At 34.9% G+C, this 24,524-nt stretch overlaps 1 protein-coding gene across 8 annotated transcripts; it reads right to left on the reverse strand.

The window, feature by feature from the left end:
* Positions 1 to 4,656: 4,656 nt before the first annotated feature.
* CGL1 (alpha-1,3-mannosyl-glycoprotein beta-1,2-N-acetylglucosaminyltransferase) lies at positions 4,657 to 23,048 on the reverse strand. Of its 8 annotated transcripts, none has more exons than XR_016041129.1 (19): positions 22,683 to 23,048; positions 20,867 to 20,917; positions 19,677 to 19,764; positions 15,775 to 15,837; positions 14,808 to 14,842; positions 14,567 to 14,646; positions 14,317 to 14,362; positions 10,599 to 10,661; positions 8,600 to 8,666; positions 8,432 to 8,500; positions 8,256 to 8,329; positions 8,079 to 8,140; positions 7,805 to 7,895; positions 6,562 to 6,655; positions 5,922 to 5,984; positions 5,785 to 5,823; positions 5,523 to 5,693; positions 5,040 to 5,150; positions 4,657 to 4,957 (listed from the first exon to the last, which is right to left on the reverse strand). XR_016041129.1 is itself a non-coding variant. In XM_006855651.4 (19 exons), exons 1-18 carry the CDS (start codon positions 22,749 to 22,751, stop codon positions 5,040 to 5,042), a joined length of 1,332 nt encoding a protein of 443 aa, XP_006855713.2. In that variant the 5' UTR covers positions 22,752 to 23,048; the 3' UTR covers positions 4,657 to 4,957. The 8 variants fall into 8 exon arrangements, 5 of the variants coding, with proteins under 5 accessions (XP_006855713.2, XP_020530021.1, XP_020530022.1 ...); XR_016041130.1 differs by having other exon boundaries at positions 5,035 to 5,150; XM_006855651.4 differs by having other exon boundaries at positions 8,256 to 8,325.
* Between the last annotated feature and the right edge of the window lie 1,476 nt (positions 23,049 to 24,524).

Below are 24,524 nucleotides of genomic sequence, written 5' to 3' on the forward strand. Positions count from 1 at the left end.
ATTTTGGTAAAAAAAAAATCGAAAATGAGGAAAAAAGGTGCAGACGAGATAAACAAAAGTTTGAGTTTTTTTTTTCAATTAAGCTTAAATTAAAGTATATGTGCGATAATTTTCCTATTTTTTTCTTCTCTTGTGCTTGTAGAATCATGTCGGAATACTCGGATCTATACGTTTGTTCATTCCACTTGCAATTTTCTTTTTGGTTTTTATTTCTTTCTCTAAAATGCAGTTTTTTTTTGTTTTGTAAAGAAAACCCTTTTTGTGGTTTTTTTTTTCTCTCTTGCTGCTTTTGGGCTCTTGCCAGAATATTTGAATCCACATGTTTGATCGTTTCGCTTGTGATTTTTTATTTCGGTTTTTATTTTTTTCTCTAAAACGTAGTTTTTCTTCTTTGTGTTTATGGGCTCATGCTGGAATACTTGAATCCACATGTTTGGTTCTTTTCCTTGAGATTTTCTTATCGATTTTTATTTCTTTATCTAAAACACAGTTGATGTTGTTGGGTGTTAGTCAGGTGGTATCAGAGCATAGATTCCTGTGGATCGTGGTATTCGTCGATAGGCATCATGACACGTAGAAATGTTCTACCGTCAGATATCGGGACTCAACCCATCTGACAAGAATGAGACCTCTGATATATCTGAGTTGAAGATATCAAAATTTTGAGAAAGCCAGTAGAGGAGCTGATCCTGTGCTTAGGCAAAATCTAGCCCCGATACACTATAATGACAATGGTGAGTCTGATGCTCTACTATTTTCGAGAACCCGTTCCATGCTTATGTTCTGTGTCGGGAGCCTCATGGTATTTTCAAGAACCTATTCCATGCGCTGTCGGAGCCTCATGGTATTTTCGAGAACCCATTCCATGCGTTGTCGGAGCCTCATGGTCCTCATGGTCGAGAGATTTATCTAGTTACCTTTACTATCTTTGATGAATGTCTTATATTTGATGAAGAGCAAGATCAAATGAGAGAAGTAGAAATTATCCTTGAGACAACAATGATATCTAATTTTCTCATCAATGGAGAGATGAATATCTAAGTTTCTTATCAATTGAGAGATGGAGACTCAAGATCTTGATTTGAACTCAAACATATTGATTTGAACCCTCAAGATGTTGATTTGGACTTTGGAGATGCATGATGAAGAAACTAAGGGTTTATTATTTTGAATATCTATTTTTTTCATCAATGGAAAGATGGTGACTCAAGATGCTGATTTGAACCTTGATAAGTAAAGATAAGGGCACGTGGCTTTTGGAAATGGTTAGTCTTTAAAAATGTTGGTTTGCATGATAAGCCTTGACGATTCAAAAGGAGTTGTCTTTTACAAGGGTGCAGATGCCATACGGATGTATACATCCGTAGGTGTAGAGGTAAGGTGCACCTTCAAATTTTATCATGGTATATGATTTTGATATAAAATGTTTTAAGGATTATCTCAAAATATATTTTTATATCCAATTATAAAATTTAAAATTTTAAAATTGGTTAAAATCAAGTAGATCTATAAACATATGAAAATTTTGAAAATGGACGGTGTAGATAATATGTTGTAAAATGCAGTATTTTTGAGATTTAAAATATTTTTATTTTTCATAGTCATATATATCGATATCGAGATGATCAATCAAACGGTTTTTCAACATTAAAACTACCTTTTAAAAAATGGTTAAAATCAAGTTGATCTATAAACATATGAAAATCTTGAAAATGGACGGTGTAGATAATATGTTGTAAAATACACTATCTTTGAGACTTAAAATTTTTTTATTTTTCATAATCATATATCTCCGATGTCAAGATGATCAATCAAATAGTTTTTTAACATTAAAACTACCTTTTCCGATGAATTTTTGAGGGGCATCCGTAGTTCGGCATTAAAAGGTTGCATTCTTACATAAACTTTTTCCCTTTTACAATCGGATAAACCTTGAGGCCTAACGTTTTGCATGGTTCTTATTTTACGTGAGATAAACCTTACGTTTGTTTAATAAAGAAGGATGGTCCTCTGGTGAAGTACGAAATCCTTGTAACGATTACATTGTAAACAAGAGATTGGTTTTTGTTAATGAGAAAGAAAGTTATTTTGGTGTGCCAGACGTTTTGTTTTTTTCGCGCTTGCGATTTTTTTTTTTTTCGGTTTGTATTTTTTTCTGTAAAACGTGGTTGATTTTTTCAGGTGTTAGTTGCTTGTAATTTTATATTGCGTTATTATAGTAGAGAATCATTCACATAATGTGACATCATTCACATGCAACATTAATCATTTTTAACAACTAATAAAATGTCTTTAGTTTCTTATAAAAATATTTATTCTACTTCTCTTAATGACCAAAAATATTTTTATTCAAAAAATTTTGTATTACAAAAGGTAATGAGTATCTGAAAATGTTGAATATACATGCTGGAGTACCCTAACATAACCCATTAATTACTCCTAATATAAATATTCAATTGTCCCGTTATGTTAATTTAATATCATCAATTTTTCCAAAATGGGCCCTTATCTCCGGAGTGAATTTTATTCTTACCCTTAAAATAATCAAAATTGTCTCGCCAAGAAAAATACATTTGCCGAGGATGATGGGGTATGGGAAATTTATCAAATACACCACAAATATTAACACTATTTAACAATTTAACCACATATTTCGATTTAATTTTGAAATGCCCATCAAAGTACATATACTTTTGATTTGAAAAGTAGAAAAGGGGTAAAATGTTAAATAATTAAAAAGTGAGATGTATTTTGATAAATCTTCCAATTGAAATTATTAGAATTTGCAGGGTTATTTACTTTAATAATAACCCTCACACATGCACTTCTTCCTAGTTTTAGTGCTGGAGTATCCTTATATTAACATAATAATCATGGTGTTTCAACATTAGTATACTTTTATAACATTCATGGCCTAGAAAGGACTAAGTTAACATTTCCAACTATGTTAACTCATGCATGGCCATTTAATATGAAAAAATTTTCATTACGCAAACTCATGCATCGGCATTTCAAAGGTTTTAGGACTCCAAGCACATTCCTAATCACCACAACCCAATTTTCTCCTCAAATGTACGAATTTCGAGCTTCAAAAACAACACATATGTGATGATCTATGCAGAATTGAAATATAGTCTTTAAGTACAAACAAACCAAATTTAAGGCTTAAAACTTAATTTGCTTTACAGATTCATGATCACAGTGGTCGAGATAAAAGGCATGTAAAAGTTTGAATCCAAGATCATCTCCATGATGGATTTTGAAAGGGTAGACTAGCTGCAACACATGCATCCCCATAACCATCTAAACCTACCCTTTTAGTATATTACATCTTTCATGGCAATTATAATTCATGATCTTTTTTTTTTAACATTAACACAACCGCATTTGTAATTCATAGTCTCCCATGTGTCTGTCCTTTTGACCGTAAATTTTATATTACAGTTTAACTTTTGAACAGCCATTTCCTTAATCTCATTTTTTATCCCTTTAGCTTTTGAACAATCACAAACCTTTCTATTTATGCGAGATTGGATATGAATTTAAAGATAAGTTTCTCTAAGGCCTAGGCTTTATGAAAACAAAATAAAGCCTCACCTCAAATCCTCGTCCGAAAATCACTTGGCAACGGAAATCTCTATGATGGCTCCAAAATTAATTTCCAACACCAACAATAAAATTTGAAACTCAAAAGATGGTGTAAATCTTGAAGCTCCATGAACCCTTGTTTTTAGGGCGAAATGAATGGCCTAGATAATTTTTTGCTGTATACACTATTTTTAGAGCTTGAAATCCTTGTTTTTCACAACAATAATATTCAAACCGAGATAAAAATTTTCAATTTTGATGAGTTATGAGGTGAAGCTTTACTTTTTTTGATAAGGCTGCAGCCCTATAAAACCATTTTCCTTAATTTAAAGTTTAACAAAGTGCCATTAGGCATTAAGCACTCGGCTCCGTCTTTGCTCTATAATATATATTAATCCTTCCTAATCATTCATCCCGAATTTAAATTCATGAGTTGGTGAGCCAGAGTGTCGATGCTTCTCCTTTCTTATTTAAAAGCCTTGTAGAGCATAGCTTCCTTTTAGGGTTAGAAGGGCATTGTAATGCTTATTTTTCATAGTCTCTTTCTTGGTGAACTCCAAAAAATTTAAAAAGACTTTGCATTCCCCCTGTAGCATTTTCTTCATTTCATTTGAATAAATTTCACTCCTTTAGGTAAAACTAATTTTAGGAGGGGTGAGTTTTGCATAAAGTGTCTACCTTATACTATTGAACAAAGGTGCCCCTCAAAACTATGCTGAAAGTGCAATTTCGATACCACAAAGCCTTGCAATGATATGAAAACCTGCCCTCAATTACGAAATTTAAAGTTCTAGACATAGTGACGATCAAGCAAATCTATAAACGCTCCAAAATCTTGAAAATGGATGGTCGAGATAATGTGTTAGAAGAACTATTTTTTGGAACTAGAAATCTGTTTTTTTTTTCATGTCTATGAATCTCGAGGTCGAGATGATCGATTTGAGGGTTTTCCACATAATAACCACCTTCGCTAGTGGGTTTGTTTGTGCACCTTACCCCCTACAATATAAGGCTGAGACCTTATATACATTTTTTCCTTTTAGGAGTATCTCTTGTATCCTTGTCAACTTTTGTAAAAAGATTTTACACTCCTAATTAAAATCAATTTTACAAGGGCACAACAACGTTACTGCAAGATCAATAAATTGTGACTAAAAACTCCGGTAAATGGTTCCCGCACTCATCTACAAAGATGTGTTTCTGATTAGCAGCTCATCTACAAAATAAACTTATGCTTCTAATTCCGAGAGGTGATCAATCCTACAAGGAGGGCACAATAACTGCAAGATCAATATTTTGGAGCTTTGTAAATTCGGGCATGTGATTCCGGCACTCATCTGCAAGATGATGTTTCTGTTTAGCAGCTCATCTGCAAAAATATTGAGGTACATTAGTGTTCTTAAGCAGTATGTAGTAGGAAAATGAGGCGAGACGGTTTGCTAATACCCTACTTAGAGGATGCCTAGCTGCTTGAGAGAATCGGGCCCAACGAGGAAGATCCGCCTTGACGTTTGCCACCGAAACACAACCACACCTTTATATGAAGTCCTTGGAATGCCATCCTGATTGGAATCCAAGATTAATTTTTGTGAGAAAAGCTAGGCCCCTTCTCACACATTCAACAACCTCTCCCTTGCAACTAAAAGGAAGTGTGTCGTTGATCAACACTATTGGTGAGACAGCTGGTTTGTCAGGAAGAGGTCTTGGTTTAACCTCCCTTGTGCAAACCAAGCTGTCCGACCAAAAAAAATGTACGTGCATGTGTTTTTTTTTTTCTTTTGTGTGTGTGTGTGTGTGAGAGAGAGATTTTGTAGAAATTTGAAACTCTTTTTCAGTTTATGAACTCAAAGAAGCAGGAAAAAAAAATATGAAAAATAGATTTAACTAAAACAAGGCCAAAGAACCAAAAAGCTTACAGAAAGAAGCTGACTTACCTTCCATTCTTCAAAAATCCCAAATTGGCGTGCAATTCTCTCAAAATCCATCTGGTCTTGGTAGTGCATCCGAACATCTCCATCTATATTATATGCCTTAAAGACAGCATCAGCTCCATGGACAGGTTTGGCATTCGAAATAAGGCTGGCAAAGTACTTCAAAAACTTCTCCTGCATGTTGGGAAAGTGTCTTTAATGAGAACAGAAAATAGACTAGATATTATTTGCTTGGAGTCACAGATATTAAATGAGACAATATTACCTCTTGCAGGTAGCTCAGATCCTTAGACTTCCAATCAACCTTGAGAAGAATCAAAGCAAGCAAGCAGTCACAACATGTCAAAAATTAGCAAAGAGAGATGCATGAAAGCATATCATATTGAACCAGCTACTACTTACGAGGACATCATTCAACTTGATGGACTCCAGATACTGTCTAAAGAATTGCCCAAGACTCGACCCCTGTGATTGAAAGACCAAGATAAGTAGCTTGTAAGATCTCAAACAAACACATTTCTCAAACTTGTCATGGATTTTGAAGAATAAAAAATAACTAATGTTATACACTCTCTCTCTAAACTGTCCCAGTAGCATATCACGGTAAGAATATTATGGATTGATAAGATACTTTCAGAGAGCTAAGAGTTAAGAGAGGGGGTGTCTCGCGTTCAAATCATGTATAACATTCCCAAAAGCTTATATTCATTGAGGTCAATTCCAGAGTTCACTGAAAGATAAGCAGGTTCAAATTTGTTTCACAATTTTCCATACATTTGAATGATGTACTTTCCTCTCACGGGGCAAGTGCAGGTGCAATAAAAGGGAGCGAACATCCTAGTACTAGGTGCAATAAAGAAAGGCATTGGGAGAGCAACCGATTACAATATCCACATTGAAATATAAAGACAACAGAAATGATGCCAGCAACTTTTTATGTGTATGAATTGCTTTGGGAAAAAATTAGATCATGAACACTAAAACAATGTATCATTGTTTGAGATTCAGAAGATTCTTGAATATAATAAACAAATGTACATACATGTTCACCAAAGTTGTATGTCCTGCAAATTTCTGGACGAATGAATTGACGATCCTTCCGCACATCTTTTAACCTCATCCAGTCATCCCAATAAGTGTATGCTTATTAAGGACAAATCACTGAAAATCGAAAAGCAAACAAGCATCTCTGTGTTTGCCAAACCGATTAGTGCTAATAACTAAAGGGAAAACTTCCTACATATCAGCACCCATAGATAAAAGATACGTGTCTGGATGCCATCTGATCTACCGGACGGCTAGGAGAGCCCTTGCGAAGATGTCACAAAAAGGTGACCAGCTCGCAGCCAGCAGCCCATCTCATAAGATTTGTGTTCAGCTCTGGATTTTGGCCAATCTCTCTCTCTCTCTCTCTCTCTCTCTCTCTCTCTCTCTCTCTCATGCTCACTCATTGATCAATTTACAAGACAAACAGCAAAACCACCTTCAGAAACAATGCTGGTTCTATTTGCTCCACGATGTTTATCGAGAAACCCTGTCAAAGTTTCTTGGGCTTCATTACTACCCAAACAGGTGGCACAGCCATGGATGACTCGTTGCCTGCATAGCCATGGCTTCCTTTTCCCAAGGTTTCTCTCTATTCTTCAGCAACTCCTTCAAGCTTCTAGTCTTGCTTTTAACTATTGTGCTTACAGTGAGGTGAATTTTTCAAAGAATTGATGTTCTGACCTTTTATACTGGAACCACATGCTCTCAAATTCGTAAGATTCAGTCAGTACTCAAACATACACAAACTCTCTCTCTTCTCTCTTGCTTCTCTGCCTTTCACTTTTTCTTCTCTATTTTTTTTTTAATTTCTTCGTCTCTTTCTCCCCCCTCCTCTCCCCTCACTGGTTTCTTTTCCCTTTGTCTAGTTTAAACTATTCTTATCTTGTCTCCAATTTCTCTATCCATCACTTTGATTATATTTGGTCAGACAGTACCCATCACAAATTGATCAACGAAGGAGCACGCGAGAGAGAGAGAGAGAGAGAGAGAGAGAGAGAGAGGGAGCACGAGAGAGAGAGGTGTGGACAAAAACCAGAGGTGGGTTTCAAAACGTTGGCTATTGGCTGAGAGCCAGTAGCCAGTTTTCACCCACCTTTTTGTGACTTTGTCACAAGGCGCTTCCACCTGTCCGTTAGATCAAATGCCTGCTAGCCCCCAGACACATATCTTTTGTCTAAGTGTGCCAACATATAGAGACTTTCCCCATAAATTAAAGAGAACTTAAAAACCAAGGATATGCTTTAGGCCATTTTGGAGACAACTCATCCCACACAGATTTCGTTAGCATCCATCCAAGCCCAGGGAAGAAATCAGAACGATAAAGAACTTCTGCAGATATAATAAAACATAAATCAGGCAGGGTTGCACCTGAGAAAGCATTGTTTGCAAACCTTAGGCTTCATTCTAGATTTCAAAGAAGAGCGCAAAAAAAAAAAAAAGTTCCTTCAGTGTAGTATTCAAATAAAAAAATGACGTATAGAAGTTGAATCTTTATAGCATCTTAATTCTCACCAGGATCTTGAACAAACTGCTTTTGTCCATTGTCATTCCAAGATGAAACAGCCATGATAGTGCTTTTATAAGGAAACAACGAATCCAACAAATAGAAACAAAATTAGAACAGGTTTCATTATGGACTCCTGATTTTGAATGAAACCATAGTGTTTAAATGCCTAATTGAAAACATACTTATCTTTCTCAAGAAGAAGCGATGCCGCCCCAAAGTAATCAAAGAAATCTGGGGCAATCTCCATATCATCTGTCTTCAGGAATGAGATCATTATTATCAAATACTTGCCCCACATCATGCAGCGAAAATGAAAAGATACAAGAAGAAAAATGTACAGCAAGACTCAAGTAAGCACCTTCTAATATAATTACTCGACTGAAATTATACTCATCAAATAGTCTATGCAGAGCCCACTTGTAGTGATCTGGAGACAACTTAGTCAGCAGAAACACCAAAAAAGAAAACAAAACAAAAGATAACAAAAAAGTGATATGCAAGAAATGGAAAAAAGCTGAATATTTACTTGCAATTTTGTAGTAGGCAATCAACTCTCCAGGCCTCTCAGTTCTTATTGGTGAGGACTCAATATGCTGCAGCCCATCAAATCAATGGCTTGAGGCAATAGTAAAATATTATTCACAACAGAGATTCTCAATAATTATTCAAATGAGCAAGCAATCCAGTGATATTGATAATTCATTGTAATAAGAATGTAAATATAACACGGACATTCTCGAGCATTAAAATATTGGAAGACCCAATCACACTTTAGTAATGGAAATCCACCTTTTTTTCCTCAGTTGTCACAAATGACTTGACTTATTTGGAACAAAATTGAAAAATCAGTTGCTCATTTGTAAGTTTGTAGACAACAATCCTGTAATCTTGTCATCCGAGATGATTAAGCACAACAAGTTCAATACAACTCTTTTTATCGTCAGGGGGCAGATCACTCTTCCAACCACTCCACAGTGCTCAGTTAGGTTCATACAAAGGTCATGATAACCTGTGTCATCATCTCCAGTGACCATAAGATATTGAAACTTACAAAGGATAATATAATGCAAATGGTTTTGAGTGCATTCTATAAAGCAGTAACATTTGATACAGCTTCTAATTCCAGATCAGAAAAGTATATAAATAGTTCCCATGCTTCATTTGCCAACTGCGTCAGCCCCCAGCATCCCCCTCTCTTCTCTTTTTTCAATATATAGGTGTAATAAATCATTGAAAATAGTACAATAGAGAAGACCTTCTGAGGTGTTTTCTTTGTGAAATGTAGCTAGAGGAACAGAATTTTCAATACCTGCTCCAACATAAAAGCTGCTGGCAAAAGGTTGTCCCTTGACCTCTACACAAAATCTAAGTATTTTTTTTTGGGCTTTTATTACAAAAAAAATCCTCTCTAATTGCACTATGCCAGTAAATGATCGGAGAAGGTCACATTCCATAAGGAACAGTTTTAGCAAATCCTTTTTCCTTTTTTCTTTTTTTTTTTTTTTCCGTTGATATGTGACTTTAACCATTGCTAGTCCCAAGCCCGCATGAGAAAGGAGTAGGCTTGTGTTTGGTTGGAATCTAGAAGAAAACTTTTGTCACATCCCTATCATGAATCCTAATCAAACATTATGTAGCCGACCCCCAATAGTTCGGATAAAGCTTGGATGATGATGATGATGATGACTTTGATATGTGACTTTCTGTAGATCCATACAAGTTTACTGCATGGCAACCTCAAAATAGTATAAGCATCAGAAACTAAAGAGCATCTAATGATTTTCCACCGCCACATATAATAACAAGCAAGCAATATGAAGCCCATTCACAAGAAATGTGATTTAGGATATAAGCATATTGTTGGTCCATACGAGAACGTCTTATTGAATGTTTTTGATAGATAAGAATCTGGAATCAAAGCCAAGAAACTGTGGAGGTAAAGCCTCTCCATATGACTGGACATTTTAACTGATATCAATATGTACAATTCCTGCTTACTTTTGGAAGCTGTTGATAGGTGTCTCATCTTGGCCACATGGAATGACCTCGAAATAGAAATTTTTGATAGAGCTAATTTATAAAATACTGCACTTTTTTCAAGCCTCATTACAATTTTCCAGCCTCTTACATTTCTCACTTGCAGAATTATCATAAAGCCTTTTCCTAAAAAGCTATAAGATTCAACTGAGTTTCTCAAAGAGTTACAATTTCCTTTTCTGAGAAGTTACAGGCCATTGTAAAGCAGAAAAAAGATATTACTAATATATCAGATCAGAAAGGTCCACCAGACTGAACTGTTTCATGAAAATTACTACTTTAACTCCAAACATGCAACAAACTGGGTAAAATCTGATTTAGAGGTACTGAAAGTGAAACAGAATGCCACAAATCAGTCAGATCAAACAAATAGAGGACATATATTCCATATTTAATGCTAAGTTTGTCAGATATAATATGAAAGAACATCCAGAAACAATAGAGGGACTTTTACTACAGCAAAAGAATAACTCAATCCACCAATTTACCTGCATATATGTGACCTGATCATAGCTTAGAGCTTTACTTTTCACAGTTTCATGAGTTCCATCCTGCAACAAGATACAAGATATCAAACAGAATGATCTGTAGGACATAGAAAAATAAAATTCAAATTTCAAATAAAGTTTATATCCCAAAGTATACTAATCAACATGTGGTTTTCAAGAGTTGAAACCATATGATTTTTCTAGGGTGCAAAATGGTACTCTTCAGCACTCTTAAGAAGCTTCCAATGTGAAAAAAGTCAGAGTAGGAGGTTTCATGAGAAGTACTTCAGGATCCTGGGTGAAACATACAACTTTATTAGATGACTACAGAACTCAGAAGGATAATAGAAGAACCTAAGTAGCCAAGAGAACAAGATAGGCTGATAAAGAATAGCATCCAGTTAACAGCTCCTCCCACAAGAGGCGTTGATAGAATTGAAATTCAAGAAAGTTGTGGCTTGAAAAGCGGAATGAAACACTTGATTTTCGTTAACAGCAGTGTACCGGGACTCCTCTGAGTTCACAAGGACCCGGCCTAGCCTAATAACCCGAGTTGTGTGACAACTCGGGTATTTTAACCTTATCAAAAAAAATCTAAAAAATTGAAAAAAAATTTGTAAAAAATAAGGTATGAATACAAGTGTTTTTTACATGACTTCGATGTATTTGGAAAAGATTGGTGAGTGTTTTGTGCCATAAATCCTTGTTTTTATATTTTCCCCTTTTTTTGGATTTTCTGAAATACTCTCCCAACTATAAATTTGTTTTTTCTAAATCCATTTACCAATACTTTTTTAAGTTTAATTGGACTCCTAAAGATTGGTTTTTGTTTTATTTTGCTTCTAATAATTATTTTTTTTTTTTGGGAATTTTTTCTTATTTTTTTTCAATTCATTTTGGGCTTTTCAGCCCTGTGCATGACTTGGCTGAGCCCTGAGGACTCGGCCGAGCAACTCTCCTCAACCAGGGGGCAGGTTCCCTGACCGAGACATGTTTTTGTACACTGATTAAGAGCATATACATAGTAATACTGGACGAGAAAGGCTCCTCGTTGCTCTTTTTCCTTTATTATTGCTAAGTCCTTAAGCAAGCTTCTTAGTAGGACAATCTAGGAGGGAAAACTGGAGATTCTTTGCAGTTTTAGGTATATCAGGATTCCCAAATACTAATACAGTTAACAGACAATAAAATTATCTTTGGCAAAGCATCTTTGTATAGGACCCACACAAGGTAATCTTCGTTCCTGTTCACCATTTAACTCAAGTACACAACTGACTGCACAACCATGATGGAGTACATGAAAGAGTGTCTCAGACTAAAATATGGATATTCTAAAATTTGCAAACAATGTTATTGTGTTTCAGTGTTTGACAAAACTCATCCAAACAGGTCTTCATTGAGAAATTGAGATTCTTGTATATCTTTCACTCAGCATCTAGACATAAGTCATATCTGAGAGATACTAAGAGTAACAGATGTAAAATGAGTTAGAAGTCAGTGAAGACCATGGATACGGTTATGGGAGGACACGCATCAATTCTTCCTTTGACTCACTCCCCACTGCTAAATGAAAAATCTAAAACTTACTAATGGGACTTGGGACTGGCAGAAATGTAAATGATGCTTGGATGGGAATATGTTATATATCTAAGAGATCAATTACCATAACTAAGGTTCTTTTGACCAGTTCACTAATCATACATCTTTATAGCCTTCTAATTTTCTTAAAATGTGTGTTTCCCATCACCCGAGACAACTCAAACCACACATTTTTCATTCTTCCATGCAATTGTTGGTTTCTTACTATTTAAAAGTATTTTACCCTCATGATTTTTTTCTCTTCCATCTATCCTAACAAAAACTTTTTTCTCCTCTGCCTAAAAATCGACTCACGTATCTCTTTCTTTCTTCTGCTAAAATATTTTATACCTCCATCCTCTCTTTACATCATTCCTAGAAAATTGATTTTTTCTATCCTCTTGCTAAGATTCTTCCCTTTTATCTCTGTCTCTCCTTCATTCAAAGTCCTCTCATGCACATCTATAAAACTCCCCCTTTTTCCCATATCCCATGTCTCCGTGTCCCTAACCCCCACATGAAACAACCCCAATCCCTCCCTCTCCCTACCTCCCTGCCTCTCCCTACCTCCCTCCCTCTCTCTCTCTCTCTCTCTCTCTCTCTCTCACACACACACAAAAGTGATTTTTTTAGCGGAAAGCTCTGTTCTCTCTCTCTCTTTCTCTTTCTCTCTCTCTCTCTCTCTCTCTCTCTCTCTCTCTCTCTCTCTCTCTCTTTGGCCAGGATGGGGGGGTGTTCTGATGTCATTTCTTAAAATTAGGAAGTTGTGGAATCCCCCGTCTTGGATACATGAGATTTTAAGCATATCAAAAAATCTAGGTTGTCAAAGGAGACTCTAATATCATGGGAGCTCGGCATTGGTTTTTTCCCAATTTGATAAAAGGAGACTATCATAGGTTAACTGTTTAGGAAGCTGTTTTCAAGCTTGGTTGGCTATAATAGATAGTAGAAATAATATTTAGTGTTGATAGTCATGAAAAGAAAAGAGTGATGGAATGATAACATTAAAATGAATTCAAGTGACAAGAAAATGCAAGAAATGTATACTGATATTTTCTTTGTTTTCGCAATCAATTTTGTGTGTCTAAGGGGTAAAGAGGATAAAGTGGTGCAACAATTTAAGCATGCTAGCCTGTTCCCCATAAAGTCTATTTGGGGTCCACTGATAGGAGGGATGGAATGGTTGTCTTGAAAAGGAGAGCTCCTCCTTTGCTGTTTAGTTCTTCTAGTTTCACCTTTCTTAATAAGTTCCCGATTGAAAAAAATATCCAAACACGAGCAATCCATTCCCTAAATTTTTCCTTGTGTATAAAAAGGGAGGAGAGATGGCAGATCATAGACCATGTATTGCCACAGTGCATTGTCCAATTCCAGGTGCCCTAGGTGTTGGTGAGGTCCCTTATGGGTTTGAAGATGGCAGTCTGCTATGATACAAAAACCAAAGCAAGGGCACCTCCCAAGCTCGCACGATTTCCATAGATAATGTGGAATTATGGAAGGCGAGAATTAATGGCATTTTCAGGGTGCCAATCATGATGGAAATGCTTTCTTTTTTACCATTACTATTTGTGGCCTTCACTACTTGATCAAGAAGGGTGTCAAAGTCGAAAAATTCAGCAGCTTGGGCTGATAAATAGTCTTGGGATTCCAATTAGCTTAATAGAAGAATGGGTAGCCCACTTAATTTAACGAAAGGCTATATTTATTATGGCACTCCAGAGAGGAAGTGGACACATCGAATGTTATGAAGGGTGGGGTCTTGAAGACTTTGTATATAACATATTCAGACCTTTTGCTCTGAATCAGGTTTCTATGGGTGCTGCCCCATAGCCACACACTATTGAGCATAGCATGCTCAAGGTTATTAGATTTTGCAAGGAATGCCCTATCCATTAGATTATGGATGCGCAATGGCAATCAAAAAGTTAGACCGAGTATCTTTTGCCTAATGTACGAAGGAAGGGTAACTTAGTACTGTTAGGTTACAGTTCAAAGGAAACTGAGGATAGGGTAGGATGTTGAGGCTTACGGTGGTGGATTCTTTCCATTAATGTATTTACTCCGTTCCTTTTTAAAGGGATGTTGTCAATCAGCAGAAAAACATAATAAATGAATTAACTGAAATTCAATACGCAAGTACCTGAGAAACAAAGAGTGGAAATTTTGAGGCAACAGATTTATGGTACCTGAAAATGTCATAGGATTAGGTCCTGATATCATCAACCAAATGGTAGCAATTCGAAAGTACCAATCTTATGACATAGAATGGTTCCTTCAGTCCTTATAAATCATTTATTGAAAGAATTACAGAAACCAAAAAAATCCCTCACATATAATGGAGCCGCAGCTTCTCTAGTGTAAGACAAACCAATAGTCTGATAAGAACTTACTTTAGAATAGATTGAATTGTCCTTTCTAGGTAGTCTGGACGATTGCAGGCCATAACCACCACAGCTGCCACTGGGACATGCTGATTTCAGCAGACAAAACATATAAGAACTAGAATTTACACTATCTGAGCAGGCTCAAATGGGACAATACTGGATATCCATCGGCGATGTACTATGCCATAATTAAAATGCACAAATATGCAAAGGCCCCGGTGACAAACAGGCTGTAGTCCATTTTTACCTCATTCTTGCCGACCAAGCTTTTCACACCTTTCTCTGCGATAAAAAGAAAATAAAATAAGTAAATAAATAGTATTACTGCACATATAGTAGACAATATATACGTTAACAAAAACCATGAAGTAAGAAAATGCATCCCAAAATGGGGACTGTTGACCTAGTGTGGTCATGGAGCAGGTAAACCCAAAAAGAAATATCCAAACAGGTTTCGCTTATTTCCTGGCTTCATTACATGCAAATCTATGGAAATGAAGAAGCTTCCACAATTTAGTATTAGAAAGGATACGGGTTGGAAGAAACCAGGGAACAGGGCTCATGAGCAAGTGTTACGTGCTGTAGTAGCCTAAGCAGAAGGTTCTTGTAAATGAAGGGACGAACACCTTCCAAAGTGTTTTGTTGCTTCCCATCTATACGATGTACAAATCTGCTGTCAGAAAACCTGGAGACGTTGGTGGGTTGGTGGGTTACAAAAGATTTATGCATTTGCTGGAACACCCAGCAAATGAAGCAGGCCACCTCTACAAAAGGCCTATAAACAAGCTAGGCCCCATTTATTTTCCCCAATACGAAGGTGTGATTGCTTCATGCCAATGTCTATGTCTAGTAGAGAAAACTCTTCCCATGCTCAATAAATGGGATCATTGTTGGTATGGGAAAGGACTGCCCTTTTATAAAAAAAGATGCTATTGTTTTCTTAAAATATAGTGCAAATAATTACTTATTACAGCAAAAATTGAGATGATGAGTCATTCCTAAAATATAGGGTACAGCAAAAACTGAGATGATGAGGAGTCATCCCAAAACAAAAGGTAATTCAGAGATCTATGAAGGAAAAGAGAAGTCCGATCCTTGGTCAGACAGCCACATAATTCTCCACCAGAAGGATGTGTACAGAAGGGGAAAGGACTGCTTTACGAAAGAGAATAAGTTGAAAACAAAATGTCATTCCAAGAGATTATGTAACAAACTTTCAAGATCGTCTACAAGAGCCTTCAAATGCTGACATTCATCATCTCGCAGCTTCTTTTCTTCTGCAATTGGCAGACAATATTCGATTAGTATGAAAGCAGGTGACAAATCCAGGACACGTGGTTAACAAAATTTATCAAATAGTCATAACTCTAACATATTACGAACAAATTATTCTATCTCAAATATCAGTGAATTTTGTATCATCAAAATTCAATGAACACTTGAAGAATTAAATCTAGCGTATGCTTAGTGAAGGCCAAAAAAGACATCACAATTCAATGTCAACCTCAGCAATCCAAATAAACACATTGATAGGAGCACCAAATGTGAACTGAATCAGCATTGTTACAATATATATATATATATATATATATATATATATATATATAGAACAATGATCCAATGCAACGGTTGTATTATAGTATAATGCAACGACACTTCTAGAAAACCATGTTTGTGGTATTTGTATGACCCCAAATTTTGCACACACACTCTCTTCATCTCAATAATAAATCCCCCCCAAAAAAAAAAAGTTCAATTTGAACCCTAGATATGGTCAAAATGAGTCTCTTCCAAAAATGAATCTAGACAATTCATTTTGTGAATTTCAAGGTCTTAGCCTTTATAAACTCAAAATCATTTTTTTCTTTTTTAACATTGTTCATCTAATGATAGTAAAGCCATCCAAAAAAATTAGAAATGAAAAAATCCTTCAAAGGCCTAGATCAAAGCATCTCACCAAAATGAACGGCCTATGGTAATTGGGCTAAAAAAATACTTTCTAGGTTGTGTTTTCAAATTTTTCTTTTTTTTATGATTGTTCATTAGAATGAAAGGAGCATATATTTCAAATTTTGGATCAAACAAATGGGCATAAGATGGTTTTTAAGGTTGTTGCATCATATTACTATACAATGGGTGCATGAAATCACTGCCCATATATATATATATATATATAAAAAAAAAAAATTCTTCCCAACGCCTATAGGCGAAAATGAACATTGATTTCGCCTACCCTCATCATCGTCCAAAGTTTATCGCACGGTCACGATTGTCCAATAGTGTTTCATTTTTCATTTTTTTTTCTAAAAATCGGTATGATCTGAAATTTGAAGTGTGTGTACATCTTAGTGAGGAGCACCTAATAAAAATATAAAAAAATAAATCGCAAAAAATAAATTGACCAAAATACCTTTAAACTTTTGGGGGGTATTTTGGTCAATTTATTTTTTGTAAAATATTTTTTTTTATATTTTTCATAGATTCGCCTATTTTTTATGAATACACACTCCAAATTTTAGATCATTTCGATTTGTAAATAAAAAATAAAAAATGAAACACTACCGGACAATCGTGACCGTGCTATGAACTTTGGACAGTGATGAGAATAGGCGAAATCACTATTTATTTTCGCCTGTAGGAGCTTTATAGTATCTTCCATATATATATAATATATGAGTAATGATCCTATGAGACCCTCCCACACCCATGTGTGTAGGATCCCAAAGGATCACCATTAAATTTGGTACAGATCTCTAGAAAAGTTATCACATGGGTGTAGAACTTGACTTTTTTCGAGATCTGTGCCAAATTTAATAGTGATCCTTTGGGGTCCTACACACATGGGTGTAGGAGGGTCTCATAGGCTCATCACTATATATATATATATATATATATATATATATATATATATATATATATTGGAATAACAGCATTGTTATAGTTGATCAACAATAATTCAAACAAGATAGTTATTAAGAGAAATCATATTGGAAGACTTCCTGCAGGAAATGAGTAACATAGAAAAAAAAAAAGAAAATAAAGGATCCCAAGGTACTGCACAAAACAGCAGTGTATCATTTATGAGACAGCACGGGGATATCCACTATCTGTTCCCAATGACAAGAGGATATTAGTTATAGTTCCCCATTGATAGAAATTCATCTGGGGAAGGATGGTGGATGTCCCGGTGGTGTCCCACATACAACTCACCATTAGTATATGGCATACTTACTCCTTTTTTTTGGTTTGTTGTATACTTTCCTTTAATTTTTTATATTTCCACCAGACCACTAAACAATGCATTACATGCAGTTCTATTACTTGTTCTATCTATATATTGCGGTCCACTCTCACATCAAACCAAATACAAGAACATAACTACGAGAATTATTTACATGTTAATCTACAGGATGGACTGCTGCATGTGATGGCTATATAGACAAATTGCAAGTTCTTGGAAAATATAAACAAACAATAGAAAGGACAAAAAGTGTCATGCATGTCAAACAGATGATTCTTGGACAGACTTAAGGACACATAACAAACTAATCATAGAGTCAAAGGAGACATAACAAACTGAAATGCTTAACAACGAGTGTTTCGCAGAGACAACTACCATTGCATTTGAAAGGACACATTTTGACTTATATTTTTATAATGGTTAAAATTTTGATGAGGTTCAAAGAACCCCTTTTACGAAATGTTTTCTCACAATGAAGGAGTGCCACTCTTGACACCTTTTACAATTGATATGAAAAGACCTACAGGGATCCATCCTTTCATGGCACTTGCTCAATAAAGGGCCGCACCTATTGAGTGAAAAATCTTAAAGGTAATCTAAATTGAGGAGCCACAAGATTGATGCATTAAGATATCTTACAATGGAAGTAACACCATAATTCTATGTGGAAGGATGGCTAGGAATTCATAGAAATAGTGATGGACTCGATTACTTTTATTATCCATTAAACAACAACATTGCAATATACTTTTCTGGATAGGACCCATTGGCACTTAATCTATATTCCGAGGGATTCAGGCACAAGTTTGATTGATCAGAGCATTGATGATTGAAACACTACATCCAAAGTTCGAATCTCACAACTATCCTACCAAAAAAATAACCGATCACATGAAAATGACTAAAATACCCCTTATATATAAATTTAAAACTAAAGCACACTTTACTGATAAAAGTAAATATATATTACCAACAAAATAAAGCCCATGCTAAGCAACACAAACACAAAACTACAAATGCATATTGCCTTCAACGAGTTATTTGACATCTAAGAGAGAAAATGGATAGCATATCTATCATGAAGTTCCAAGTTAGTCTCAGTCATTAACCATCCAAAAATTACTCTGAGACACTAGAATTTTAAAGATTGAAGTGGCACACTAGAAGAGCATGGCTCCAAAACAGAAGTAAAAAGACATATATGAGTTCGATATCCTCAACCTGTCAAAAAAAAAAAGATTCATAAAATCTTACATTGGAAAGTATTGATGATAATTAGAGCATATTAAGTATGCAGATCAAGAAAGAACTTAGACAATGATACAATTAGCACTTCATTACATAATGAAAGCGAGAAAGGATGAAACATGTGAGATTCTTGCAGCATTCCATATTTAAAAGGACAATCCAATGAGAATTAAGTAGATATTCTCAATTTTTACTCTTATGAAAATGAACACCTAATAATAAGCACGTCCAACATATTAGTCGACCAGAACAATTAACCATGACTTCTCAAATCCGTCTCTCTAGGTTCTAAGATAGAGTCAACAAACTGATCTTCAAGGAAATAATGCATCATTATGTTTCTCATGTCATAAAGGCATGAACAAATAATTGAGCTTAAGTTAGCCCCAACAACTACCTAAATTCTATGCATGCTTTTAGATATATTCAGCTGATCTTTTGAATAAACTTGAAAACGAAATAAAATGAGGATAAAAATACAAATGCAACTGCGTATATAACGATTCTACCAGTAGGGTCGATATCATGTATATAACATAGCTCTTCTCAAGTGCAAGAAAGGATGCCATAATCTGTATAACAAAAACATAAGCAATACCTATTCATTAAAAAAAGTCAAGAACTCACCGTCCAGAGCCACAATTTTCCCCTGTTGTATACTTATTTGATCAATCAATAACCTCATTTGACTTGTACAATGGCTCTCGGATTCCACCTATTGCAGATATTTATGAGAAACGAGCCAAAGAATATTTTATTCCAGCATGATAATAAGCAATGAGATGTGTTAAAAGCAGTGGGCTTGTAATGCAGTTCTTAGGCTCCAGTTATAGCATAATGTTTAAGAAACACACAAAACAATTGAATATTTGCATAAAGACAAGCAATAAAAATCAAAGTTTCCTGAAGGGAGATATTTTAGAGACTAGCGCGGAAGAAATGCACGAATTGCACAAAACTGATAAACAAGGTGTTTTGCAGGAAGGTGAATGGCAAACTAAAATCAAGCTTTAAGTACCACACCATCATAAAATCCATGCACAAGATTCACATGCAGCACTGAGTAGAATATCTACTCCTACCTCCAACCAATGCACAAGATTATGGCAATTGAGTCTAAGCATAAACTGATCTCTCAAGCAAGTTGCATCAAATTATTCCAAGAACACAATACATATCTAAGTCAAATCATCAATTAAACTCCTATCTTAATATGAATACCATCCTCACCCTTTCTACTACTAAAGAACCAGAAGCAAAAGAAGCACTATTAACACACTAACAAATTATGACTTGGGCTATTTGCTTCTTGAAAACTCTTGCTTTCCAAAATTACCTTCATTTCCAGCAAAGCTACAATTACCAGTATCATTCTTTCTATGATGGAGGCAAACATAATAATATCATATTCTTGTCAAATAATTATGATTATATCAATAGATCCCATATATCCGTACCCCACTGTTAAGTTGTGAGCATTACATGTAACTAGTAAGTATGATATGTTCCTGAAAAGATTCAATCAAGATCCAACCAGTACACACCAAGTGATAACAGCTTGACAAAAAGAAGATCCGACTATCATTTTAATTTTTGTTTTTTAGGTAGTTCAGCAGATAATCGAACTTTGGGACGTAATGTCACAACAGCTAACCAATCAAGCCCAAGATAGATTCCTCAAGAACATCAAAAACATCCAACTACTGACATGAAATACAACACGTAAATGTGAATAAAGTAAGCAGCAAGATGAACTCTTTAGCTATATTCATAGTTCAAATTCCATCTATTGTCAGTAAGTGATGGTAGGTACATACTGCACTAGCAAGTTGCTCTGCATATTTGGACTGTGTATGGAAAAGGCGCAGCTGACAATTGCAACAATAAAAATATAAGACAAAAATATGATGTTAGGACAACTGAATGCAAGGAAACATAAAAAACTCTTTTCTTTATAAAGGAAAACCAAAGATATTGTTAAGGAGATCAACACAAAGGTTGCTCAAAGTAAAATATGGTTATCAAATCTGCACAAAGAAAATCTGCACAACCCTTTTCTTTTTTTTTTTTGCTATAAGTGTCTTGATTGTGTGGCGTTCGAAAGCGTTGGTAAACTGTTTTTTTCGAATAAGAATTACACTTCTCCTTCACTACTAAATATTACACAAGTTGTGAGCATCATATTCTATTTGCACTCGTAAGTAATATAACATTTAGAAATTGCATAAATCAAGTCTCTTATGAAGATCAAAAAAATTAATTGACAAACAAGTCATACTAACACAATAGTTCAGAGCAGTGATTCAAAACTCGACTTGACTTAGAAAAACTCATCGAGTCAACTCAAAGTGCCATACTTACCTTGTTTTATAATTAAACAAAATTGGATTTGCCCAAATTATTAGCAATATATACTACTGTTGTGTTGCTTGGTTACATGGATGTCATTTGGTGAAGTGGTATGGTGTTTGCTTTGTTGGGAAACCATTATCAAATCCCACCAAGACATGTTACTTTTTTCCTAAGCTTTTTATAGAACATGGGAAACTTGAGCTCCAAGTTCACTGTTCAACTTGAACTTGGTTTTAGAAGTACACAAATTCGCCACCGAGTTCAAGTTTCTAAACCACAATTTAGAGCACCTAATCATTCAACTAGTTGTCATTGTATTTTTTGAATTCCCCAGGGTAATCGTCTCTTATTTCATTCTCAAAAAATAGTGTTTTTTGGGGTAGTTATTGTCATGGTTGGCTTTGGACAAGGGTACATTTGAACTCTCCGTTTCTTAATTAATCAAAATCCTCAAATGCCTTGTTTTGAAGGTTGAATGAGCTTGGGTAAATACATGACAACCAAGTTTTGTAGACCTGTGTCTTAGGTTTGACATGGTGAGCTGCAGAGTTGGTTACGTGGTGATCGGGCAAGCTGACTTGGCTAAGGAAAGGGTTGGTAATTTTGAGATAACATGTTTATCTGTGCAAGCAATGTTGATAGACATACATGAAGGGAAGAGCCTGGTAGTTTTGAATTCAGATAAAATGCTGAATAATGTACTATTTTTTGAACCCTAACCTCATTTTTAAGTGTAAACCATGGAAGTTAAAGTTCTCCTGAGCCAGATATAGCCATTAAATGAACTCATCTATGCAGGGTTCATCCACACATGCACATATGCATGCACGCAGTGACTTGAACACATTAGAAAAAATAACGTTCTTTAAAGAAATGAACATAGCAAGCCAAACTCTTTTTAGCTGAGCCATCAATATAACTAATTAAAAGGTTGATCGAGTATTTAATTGGGCTCATAAATTGAACCGTTTCTTTATTGGTCCATAGTAACTGATTTCACTCTTCACGATCATGAATAAACTTCTAATTATGAGATTTGAGAATCACCAGTCACAAATTTAATTAGCTTACTCAACTACTAGATCAATCAAATAAATTGACTTCAAAAAATTGAAAAACAAAATGATATCAACAGACAATTACAAAAAAGAGCACGTCCATTTGCTGATTCTAAAATCGTACAAAGCATCACAATATCTACACCACTCAGGAATCGAATTACTCAGAATAAGCATCGAATAAGAAAACATATTTAAAAAAAAAAAAACCGAAAAAGACTACCTGGATAAAAATGAAGGCAGCAGCAGCTACCAGGAGAAGGATCCGGAAATCGCAAACATTTCGAGCCATTAATCACAATCAAAGAAAGAAAAACGGCCGCAATTAAAATTAGAGTCAGGAATCGCCATGCATCATAAACGTGAAGGGGATTTGGAAAGATGAAATCTCGTTCACCGCAAATGTTACAAATTCTCCTTCAAATCAAATAAGGCCAGTGGGATTAGGATTAGGATTAGGGTTCGGGTTAGGGTTAGGGTTAGGACAAAATGAATTGAAAGAGAGCAGCTTTAGTTGCAGGAATAGAGTCAAGCTTGCTTCTTCGTATTTCTTCAACGGAACTCGCAGGCATATTCGTACTCGTCGAACATGGAGCACGTATGATTGACTATACTTCAAGACTACGTTGGAAATATTAGTGCGCTCGTTTATACTAATTAGATACAAGAAGGTCCCAAATTTTCTTAGTCATTGGATGTCAAAACTAACGTATTAGAATGTAAGTCAATTTAAAAAAAAAAACCCTAACTCTCATGAAATTCGTCCCCACCTTTTTCTTTTTTTCAATTTTAGTGGTTTTGTGATCAAAATAACTTTCACAGTAATACAACTAAACTCCATATAATAACTTGAATTGATATTACGGTAATTTAAACACCGTAAACCCTAAACCATATTATACGGTATTTAAATTACCGTAATTTAATAAATTATGATACTTTAAATATCGTAAAGCCCAAACCATATTATAGAGTATTTTAACTACCATATGGATATACATTAGATACATATCAATATGGATATCTATATGTAGAGATATATATTGATAACGTTATTGGTGTTCATATTGTTAAGATTTGGTATTTATCTGATGTATTTATCCCCAATAAGAGTTAAAGATAAATAGTTACATATTGGTATTCATATATTATGATAAGATTTGGTATTTATCTGATGAATTTATCCCCAATAAGAGTTAAAGATTAATAGTTACATATGAATAAACCTTCTGTTATGGATAAACATATCAATATGGATATCTATCTCTAGACATGATAGATACCACCTAAATACAGTGAAACTAGGCATTTTATATTGTAGTTAAAATACCACATAATATGGCTTAGGTTTTACAGTATTTAAAGAAGCGTAATTTAATTTTAAATTATGGTATTTAAAGTAGCGTAGTTTAATTGTAAATTATGCTACTTTAAGTGCTGTATACTATGGCTTAGGCTTTATGGTATTAAAAGTACCGCAATATCAATTCAAATTATTATAGTAATCATCTTACCGTGAAGGTTATTTTGGTCACAAAACAATCAAAATTGAAGAAAAAATGTTTGGCCAAGGTTTATGAAAGTTGGGGTTTGTTTTCTAAATAGGCGAAAATTAAAGTATATTTGTGATAATTTTTCTAAAATTGTATCTAGCTTTCAAGAAATTTTGTTTTGGATTTTGTGCTCAAGTAGTGACACATCACCACCTATTTGATTTCACATCCAACAGTTGATAACACTTGTGACCTTCTTGTATTAAAGCTAAATGGTATCGTCATATACATTTCCAAATTGAAATACTTGTATCATTTGAATTTCAAACATTGTTTAGCAATGTTTAAAACCATGGTTCAATGACCTAGATTGTTAATCCAAAAAATTGTTGTGGACCAATGGATTAGTGATTTGGATCAATGGTCCAACTAAGAGAACCAGGCAAAAAATCATTTCAAAATGGAAAAACTAAAAAATCAAAAAAGATAATAGAGCAAAAATGGAGGGGCCAAATTGGCCGTTTTCCTATCATAATCGTCTAGTTCCCGATATGTAATAAGGACATGTTCGA

Source organism: Amborella trichopoda, chromosome 9 (genome assembly GCF_054954075.1).
Source record: "Amborella trichopoda isolate Santa Cruz 75 chromosome 9, AtrichopodaSantaCruz75HAP2 v2.0, whole genome shotgun sequence".
NCBI lineage: Eukaryota > Viridiplantae > Streptophyta > Magnoliopsida > Amborellales > Amborellaceae > Amborella > Amborella trichopoda.